Source organism: Mizuhopecten yessoensis, unplaced genomic scaffold, assembly GCF_002113885.1.
Source record: "Mizuhopecten yessoensis strain PY_sf001 unplaced genomic scaffold, ASM211388v2 scaffold11027, whole genome shotgun sequence".
NCBI lineage: Eukaryota > Metazoa > Mollusca > Bivalvia > Pectinida > Pectinidae > Mizuhopecten > Mizuhopecten yessoensis.
In genome coordinates this window covers 97,833-107,501 of record NW_018408842.1, presented here as the reverse complement: position 1 = coordinate 107,501, position 9,669 = coordinate 97,833, and the positions used below count along the sequence as shown (strand labels likewise).

General features: G+C 39.5%; 1 protein-coding gene across 1 annotated transcript; it reads right to left on the bottom strand.

Annotated features, from left to right (window-relative positions):
- Positions 1-5,302: 5,302 nt before the first annotated feature.
- Positions 5,303-8,250, bottom strand: LOC110464727 (sepiapterin reductase-like). The gene is made up of 3 exons (XM_021520091.1): positions 7,637-8,250; positions 6,411-6,563; positions 5,303-5,650 (listed from the first exon to the last, which is right to left on the bottom strand). Exons 1-3 carry the CDS (start codon positions 8,175-8,177, stop codon positions 5,532-5,534), a joined length of 813 nt encoding a protein of 270 aa, XP_021375766.1. The 5' UTR covers positions 8,178-8,250; the 3' UTR covers positions 5,303-5,531.
- Positions 8,251-9,669: the final 1,419 nt, after the last annotated feature.

Genomic DNA, 9,669 nt, shown 5'->3' with positions numbered 1-9,669 from the left:
ATGCATGGGGTTAAATATGGGAGGAAACTGCAGTACCCTAGCAGGTGCCTATAACTTTTCACGACCAATCAGAGACTCCAATATCGGCCGTCTTGGTGAAAAGTGAATGAACTACATTGTATCCACTGCGCCACACCACTACGTATACCCGAGAACAAAGGTCGACGCAAAATAGACACGAACAACCAGGAAATTAAATTACTAACAATCTTTGAGCATCATTGTGTTTGAATTTTTTCTAATACCCTTGGGGTTTTCGTTCGTCTAACATGAAAACGGCAGGAAGCGGTAAAAAAATTGTAAAATGTTCTGTTGTATTATCAACACACTGTAAGCATGTATCAGTATACCAATGCAGTGGACTGACTTCAATTAATATCATACTACAATTGTATAATCGTTTACAAACCTTTATACTTCATTGTAAAAACTGAAAGTGAAGAAAAAAACTAACTTGATCGTCAACTGTACAAAATTCATATTCAAAGATGAGAATTTATGCTGAATATTTTTAATATATCACAATTTCCAAAGCTAACTTCTGTCTGAAATGAAGTAAAATATAGTACATCAACAACAAACTGTTACCCAATCTGTACTCGGTGTCTATATAAAACATATAGTCAGTACCTACATGTAAGCAAACGCTAAACTCTAAGGCGATACCAAAGGGACACCACACAAAGATGAGAGGAATACAAATATCTGACCTATCTTGTATTTAGAATAGGGGGACAAACACAGATTGGCATAATTACATGAATTTTGATTCCGGAAACTACATTTGATTGAATAAATAACATCAATTAAATAAATTGATGAAATAACATCAATCAAATAAATTGATTTGTACATGGTTTTGCGTCACATTGTTGAAGTGCGGCTTTCTCGCTGTCGCCGGTAGTCTAGAGGTAGAACGCCGGGTTTGTGACCGAAGGGTTGCGGGGTCGAGTCACGGCACGGCACTGTGTTATATCTTTGAACAAGATGCTTTACTTCGCTTGTTCCAGTCTACTCAGCTGTAAATGAGTACGTGGTTGGACAGTGCTCGAATTGTTGAAATGCTAGCTGTTAGCGCCGAAATGGCAGCACCGACTGTATGCTCCCCAGGGAGTTGAGAAAGATATTGGCTGGTTGCAAAGGCCCTATAACCACGGATAATAATGAACCGCTTCGAGACGACCTATGAACTAGGTTGTGATAAAGCGGTATATAAGAACCTCGAATTATATTATAATAATCGAAATACCCACTATCGCTTCTCGCTTGGTCATTTTTTTTACTTATACGTTTAATTTAGGAGTCGATGCTAACAGGCCCATCCTGATGTTTTCCAAATCCTCCATATTCCTTGCCATAAGTACAATCACAGATGAGGAAGAAACATGCACCAAACTTTAGAACTATACATCTGCATAGTCCTCCACTAGCGCCAGCTATAACTACAAAGCACATCCTAATGAAGATGTTCTCTTGTGTCTCCATCAGGTTGCTATTTCTTGTCTAATTTATGTAAACAAGATTGATAAAGATACAGAGTTCATCACCCCGTCTACTGCCGCAGTATCTAAATTATCTATCATGTGAACATATTGATTTATTCTCTGGTCAATAGGTCGAAGGGTAATTATCAATGCAATTTGAACCCAGGAGAAACACTGGGTTAATTTCATGGTCTATCAGATGAGGCAGGGTGGTCGGATGGCGCTGTGGAAAACGCACTTGCCTTTCAACAGGGAACAGGACCAAGGTCGCCCTAGGCCGTTAAGCTGATACGGATCCGTATCAGCTTCAGGTAGAAATCCACCATGCTGTATCAGCTTCACTGGCCTTATGACCTAAAACTGTTAACGGTATCTTTTTATTTGTTCTGAGGGGGTCTTTCACACCAGAATTTGACACTCATTAAATAACAAGGCTGCCCAAAGTCCACCAATGACCATATTGTCAGTTGCACGGTGGCATGTACCTCAGGGGGCTGTAATTAGCGGGGGAGGGGGTCTGTGGCCGAGTCCACAGGTGTCCGGTAAGCGTGATCACTCGAGCATAAAACTATTACCACTGGGTCCTCTAACATGAGAAACATTTGAGAAAACAACTTTAAGACTTGAAAAACAAACACTTGATGAGGCCATTATGAATTAATTTACTCACATATGATTGTATTTGACAACGCTGAAACAGCGTGTGTATAGTACACAACGGAAAGCGGAGAGGAAATCCTGATTTGTTATTTTTATAGGAAGAAAGGCCCCAATCAAAAAAGTTGTTTCAACCTTTTATCAATATTGACATTATTTTATAAAGTTTTAGAAGAAATTTTAACACGGTAATTTTTAGTTAAACATTTTCTCTTACCATAATTTTAAATGTGAGATGACATTAATTTTCCCTTTTGAACGTCCGTTAAAAATGAAACATATCAGCTTAACGAAATTCTAGGGACAACCCTGCGTGGGTTTTCATCGGGTATTTCGATTTCCTGAATAATCAAAGACCCCCAGCGCACTTCTATTAGGACCAACAAGGGTGATCTAGTGTCGGTATCTTCTCAGTTCATGCTGTCTGGGTCTGCCGGTTTCTACTGTCAGTTGACGTCGGTGTCTGTCTCGTTTCTCTTGTCATTTAGAGCTGCTGGTGACTCCTCGGTTACTGGTATTTATTTGCATCGTCGTTTCTACTGTTTATCTTGGCGTTTAGATTCAGTAACTCCTCGGTTGCTGATGTCGGCTGGCGTCGGTGTTTCTTTAGTTCCTCTTGACGTCTAGAGTCGGTAGCTCGGTTGCTGTTGCCTGCTTGCGTCGGTGATTCTCCAGTTCCTCTTGTCGTCTAGAGGCGGTAGCTCGGTTGCTGTTGTCTGCTGGCGTCGGTGTTTCTCCAGTTCCTCTTGTCGTCCGGAGTCGGTAGCTCGGTTGATGTTGTCTGCTGGCGTCGGTGTTTCTCCAGTTCCTCTTGTCGTCTGGAGTCGGTAGCTCGGTTGCTGTTGTCTGCTGGCGTCGGTGTTTCTCCAGTTTCTCCTGTCGTCTAGAGTCGTTAGCTCGGTAGCTGTTGTCTGCTGGCGTCGGNAAGAGTCGGTAGCTCGGTTGCTGCTGTCTGCTGGCGTCGGTGTTTCTCCAGTTCCTCTTGTCGTCTGGAGGCGGTAGCTCGGTTGCTGTTGTCTACTGGCGTCGGTGTTTCTCCAGTTTCTACTGTCGTCTAGAGTCGTTAGCTCGGTAGCTGTTGTCTGCTGGCGTCGGGGTTTTTCCAGTTCCTCTTGTCGTCTTGAGTCTATTGCTCGGTTGCTGTTGCCTGCTTGCGTCGGCGATTCTCCAGTTCCTCTTGTCGTCTGGAGTCCGTAGCTCGGTTGCTGTTGTCTGCTGGCGTCGGTGTTTCTCCAGTTCCTCTTGTCGTCTAGAGTCGGTAGATTGGTTGCTGTTGTCTCCTGGCGTCAGTGTTTCTCCAGTTCCTCTTGCCGTCTAGAGTCTGTAGCTCGGTTGCCGTTGACCGCTGGCATCGGTGTTTCTTCAGTTTCTCTTGTCGTCTAGAGTCGGTAGCTTGTTTGCTGTTGTCTCCTGGCGTCAGTGTTTCTCCAGTTCCTCTTGCCGTCTAGAGTCTGTAGCTCGGTTGCCGTTGACCGTTGGCATCGGTGTTTCTTCAGTTTCTCTTATCGTCTAGAGTCTATAGCACGGTTGCTGTTGTCTGCTGGCGTCGGTGTTTCTCCAGTTCCTCTTGTCGTCTAGAGTCGATAGCTCGGTTGCTGTTGTCTGCTGGCGTCGGTGTTTCTCCAGTTCCTCTTGTCGTCTAGAGTCTGTAGCTCGGTTGCCGTTGACCGTTGGCATCGGTGTTTCTTTAGTTTCTCTTATCGTCTAGAGTCTATAGCTCGGTTGCTGTTGTCTGCTGGCGTCGGTGTTTCTCCAGTTCCTCTTGCCGTCTAGAGTCTGTAGCTCGGTTGCCGTTGACCGTTGGCATCGGCGTTTCTTTAGTTTCTCTTATCGTCTAGAGTCTATAGCTCGGTTGCTGTTGTCTGCTGGAGTCGGTGTTTCTCCAGTTCCTCTTGTCGTCTGGAGTCTATAGCACGGTTGCTGTTGTCTGCTGGAGTCGGTGTTTCTCCAGTTGTAATTGTCGTCTAAAATCGGTAGCTCGGTTGCTGTTGTCTGCTGGAGTCGGTGTTTCTCCAGTTCCTCTTGTCGTCTAGAGTCTATAGCTCGGTTGCTGTTGTCTGCTGGAGTCGGTGTTTCTCCAGTTCTTATTGTCGTCTAAAATCGGTAGCTCGGTTGCTGTTGTCCGCTGGCATCGGTGTTTCTTCAGTTTCTCTTGTCGTCTAGAGTCGGTAGCTCAGTATCTGTTGTATGGTTATGTTAATTACCTCTCATTTTCTTGTTTCTGCTGATTGCTTTCCTGTTTTTGTCTCTTTCTTCACGCTATATATTATCTGTTGGTTTCGGAATATGCAGATGGAATTTCAAGAAATAAGCAAGTATATAATACATGTTTGAATATTCCGATAATTATTTATAGTATTACATTTTTTTAAGTAGATTAAGCATTGTTCGGTGTTTTTGAAGTAAAAAATACTGTTAATCAACAAATAGTGTTATTTAAACCTCGCTGTTATTGCTTACATGGTTGAAGTAATGTTACAAATGTATGATGAAGCGTTGTTAATTTCGGCATACTTTATTAATAACTGCACCTAATAGGTACAATAACCTGTGTGTGCTAGGTTCATCTTTTTATAATCTGGAATCGTCATCATAAGATTTACAGATATATTGTTTATAATTTAATCTTGCTTGTAACAAACCTTTTCATTGGCCTAAACATTTATGTTTTCATCCCATAACATAAAAAATGACGTCGCCGTTTGTAACGTCGCTTTTGATTGGCTGATACAGCGGCGTAATAATTTCTAACAGAAAAGAGTCCATCAATAAAAGTTGATTTCCACAGGGATTGTGTATAGTAGATTAAATTATAAGGATTAACTTGAATATATTTTTTATGTTATGGAGCTATAACACAAAAAAACGGAGTGTACTCTCATTTTTTTTGTTAAATCTCCATAACATAAAAAATATATTCAAGTTAGACCTTAAATAGTGATATTCAACTTTTCTTTTACAAATCATATACATTTTTTAATAAATATTCAAAGCAAAAGCATGAATACATCAAACGATTACACAATTCCGTCTTTTCGTATTGCAGAGTTATCTTCTCTTGTGAGCAGGTATTGATTATAACGTCATTGGCTTGTGAGAGTAACGTCATCAATTTTTGAGAAAACGACGTAATTTTCTCACACAAACCAATGACGTAACAATCAATACCTGTTCACAAGAGAAGATAACTCTGCAATACGCAAAGACGGAATATTAATCCTTTTATAAAAAGCAGCAAGCCAATACTGATGTTCAGTCTAAGAAGAACTGTAACTGCGTAATAACTTCATATGGAACAGATCTCCGAATATTTATTGGAAATTGAATGACATTATGACGGTTATGCAGTATTTTCAAATAGACAATTTTCAGTTGACACTATACGCAGAATCAAAATAGTTTGTCACTCTCTACGTATACAGCATTTTCAAATCTGTTTTCCTCCAGTATCTGGACAAGCTTAGAGATTGGGACATCTGGGAGAGTCATCGTACCGTCAGCCCTAAACTCTGAAGAGACAAAATCAGATATAACAATGTTAATCTTATTTGTAACTATAGGTTGCATACCATGTCTTACCCACTATCAGTTCATATAGGCTACACAGAATGGCTTAATGGCTAAGATATAAAACATCTCGTATTCAGCGTACTGATAATAAGTTAAACACCCAAATTTAGCTTTTATAAAAAAAATAGTTTGCTTTCTTACTTTCAAGACGGATCTAAACAAACTTTTCCAGCTGCCGTAACCAAATTGCCTTATTTTACGTTAAATCATTTCTACACGAGCAGTTAAGAAAACATACAAGAAACGACGGGGAAATGTCAATTCAATCCTCAATATAGATACTCAAGCAACATATACTCCAGAGACAGGATAGAGTTTAGAATAGAAAGTGAGTCATACAAAACACAGAGAAAGGTGAATAAACACCGATTTCTGATAACAACATACATTTTAATGTTTCAAAGGCATAAACATTGACCATACCCTGTCATAGTGTGTATTAACGATCTTATCTCTAAGGAATTACTCTTAAATAGCTACATGTATATGATATAACCACAAAACGTTTGCGTACAAAACCTATAATACCTGCACAAATTTCAGCTTTCACCTCCTTACACTAGTTGAACTCTCTTATTCTATCCTGCAGTTGATTTTATAAAATAGGTTCCCCGATACTAGGTTCCGGCCCTTAATGATCAGAGTTGACCGATAAACCGATAAACTCATACAGACAGCCAAACAAACTAGCACACTTACGTTTCAGCATTTCAACCATAGACTTGAGAGGACACATGTTTTCTACTCCTCTCATCATGTCTGTGTCTGAGGCACCTGGGGCGAACGTCAGTATCCTCAGAGAGGGCTCCTCTACGGCCAGTACACGCATATACATGTCACGGGCAGCCTTACCTATAAGAGGAATGTAGACAATAACGATCAATATAACAAGTGAATACTACACAACGTCATAAAATATTAATACATGTAACGAACGTCAACAAGAACTACAAAAAATCCACACATTTTCGGATATCGTCGATGAAAAGGGCGACGCTTACCTCTCTAAATACCTGATGGTACTCTTCTTTTACTTTTTCCAGTCTCTCTAAATATATCTTTAATTGGTTTGTAATTATCAATACTCACATGGTTTGAGTTGGAATTATGATTTTGCTTATAAACAAAATAACGATCACCAGAGTAAAACAAAATATTACACAACATAGCACATTAATTGAATAGCTATAAAGCAAAGATTGTAGATAAAAAGCACAGTATAAATTTCCACAGAATCGATAGCACCAGAACAAATAATGAACAGTGAAAACATTCACATGGAGACTGATGAAAAAAAGACCATGTGTTCTGAAGACTAGTCGTCTTCTGCCATGCAGACACCTACTATGTTATTCAAATTAAAATGGTGTCATGTGCGCACTAAAAAAAATCTGGTAGTGACAACGAAACAGCAAGGAACACTAAATCAAAAAGAAAATCATCGACCGTACACCACACAAGTATAAATTTCCTTTAGAGAAAATGATAACGACCAGAAAACAAGCCTTACCAGTTAAATATAAAAAAAACAGTATTTGGTTGGAAAATAACGTTCTAGTTTTTCGATTGAATTTAAATGTAACATGTTGCGTTAAGATCGATCTGAATTGACTAGAACTGTCCACGGACAAATATAAGATCCCAAGGAGTCGGGATTGAGGTAGGATAGTCTATTGCTCAATATTAGGGCAAAAGTAGCGACAAATTGGAAGATAAATATGTATTCCATGGCATTTGTGACGTCATAGTTGACACACTGTTATATGATTACACAATTGATAGGTTGAAGCTAAAAAAATAATAAGTCATACCGTTGGAAAATATATATATATATATATTTAACAGGCTATGGTAATTTTTATCTCATTTTCTGACTTTAGATATACATTCAATTTAACGTTTGTGTTCATACGAGAATACTTCACCTGCACAGTAAAGCTGTAGTGGCGGCACAGGAGTTGAGGTACCTGCTGACGTCATATTGACGACGACACGAGATTTTGTGGAATCGGAGAAAGTCTGAAAGAAACTCGTGTTAAGTAGGATCATCCCGGTCAGGTTGATATCGTAGTACTTCCGGACTGACGTAGAGTCGGAAAGTTCCAATGATCTCTTTGATACATCACCGATAGTAGCACAGTTATGTACGATCATATACTGTTCAAAGTCAGCTTGCGAAAAGTTGTTTTCTGCTATGATTTCATTGAATATATCTTTGAAATAATCCTTATTTTCCGAATGTCCCTGGTCATATTGTCGTACCAATACGCTGATATTCGGAGCCAACGACAACACTTCCGACTTGACACTTTCTAGAGCCTCCACATTCCTTGCCATAAGTACTAGAACCGAAGTAGCTGGAAACTTGGCACCAAACTGTAGTGCCATACATCTCCCCAGTCCTCTACTGGCGCCGGTAATGACTACAAAGGTTTTCTTAAGGAAGAGGTTTCCCGGCTTTTCCATCTTGTTTCTCACATACACTCTCTGACTAATAACAGTGCTCCTATCGCCCCTCCAGTATCTAATTTATGCAATCAGTTCTTTTATCTCTTCAATGGTAAATAAAAAGTCAACTCTGAACCTTGTCCTTGCTACGTTCTTACATGTACTTTAGATTAGGTCGTTCAATTCAGATTAAATACGCATATCATTATATATATGCATTGATAGTTTAATTTGATCTGCGACAATAACTATTCATTTAAAAATGTAAAAATATAAAACAATTTGACACGTGCTTCCAGTCTACCTTTGGTCATAATGTCGAATAACCGCACAGTAACAGTAACTCCTAAAAGGGGGATCCTATCCTCCCCAAGGGGGATCCTATCCTCCCCAAGCACAAGAAGTTGAAAATCAAAATTGTCCTAACTACTGTTGAGAACGGAAGGCAGGTTTGGAGAACTCCTTATTTATAAACTGTGTTATTACTAATCATACAGTGATACAATGTACATGAGTACAAATTGTTTTTGCCGGATAGCTGTGACCTTACATATATACCGTGTTTGTTACATACGTCTAGGTAGTATGTTGGGTTGTCGGATCATGTTTATACGTTCATAAAGTTTATTATTTGAATTCCTTTTATTATCAGGCGGATTTCGAAACACTAAATGACTCTCAACGTACTAAAATCGATTTAAATGATTAAAAACAAATTAAATGAGCTATAGATTAAGATATGAAAATGTTGTATACCAAAGTTTTAAGAATATTTGACAGTTTCATTTATATCATATTCATTTCATCAATCCCCTCCCCTTTTTGCAGATGTTCATGTTATTGTAAAACTGGTTTTCTCACTTGGATTACCATTTTCAGATTTTCGTAAGTAATGAGTTTGATAGATTTATATCGCAATTTGATTTTTAACCAGTCATATGTGTTAGTACTGTAATGACTGAACTTGAATTTGAACTCAATGATGCTAAAGGCTTCTCTACACCAGCCGCCTACCTTGCTCTCCACTTACAACATGACCCAAGAGACGCGGAGACATAACGAAACGTTATGCATAATATTTCAGACGTGAAAATGCTATCATTACTTCATTGAATCCGTCTCAACAAATATATTTATCATTGTTATGTAAACGAGTGGACGGGATGTCCGTGTCTTGTCTCGCACGTGCAGCTACTAGTGCACGTGGGACAGGTATGCTTGGGACAGTAGCGACACGTACAGGTGTCTGTGTTCGCCTAGCTGTCGATCAGTCCGGACGTACTTGTTATCGCTGATATGACCGAGTTAAATACCGAGGGGGATAGTATTGGTCCTACGGATAGTGTTCCGGCCCCAAAACCAGTTAGTTCTAATAACGACGCCTTCCAGGCTTTGGACTTATTTACTACCTACCTTGACGCAAAATTGAAAGGTCTACGGGACGATATAAGGGAGGAACATGACTTGTCCGCTAACTCCTTCAAACGTTTGAAAAAAGAAAGAGAAGTGA

Coding starts and splice junctions, on each gene's coding strand:
- LOC110464727 (XM_021520091.1), bottom strand. CDS start 8,177: ATGGAAAAGCCGGGAAACCTCTTCCTTAAGAAAACCTTTGTAGTCATT. Junction 6,564..7,636: donor ACTACAGCTTTACTGTGCAG/GTGAAGTATTCT, acceptor TTCCTCTTATAG/GTAAGGCTGCCCGTGACATG. Junction 5,651..6,410: donor TATGGTTGAAATGCTGAAAC/GTAAGTGTGCTA, acceptor TTGTCTCTTCAG/AGTTTAGGGCTGACGGTACG.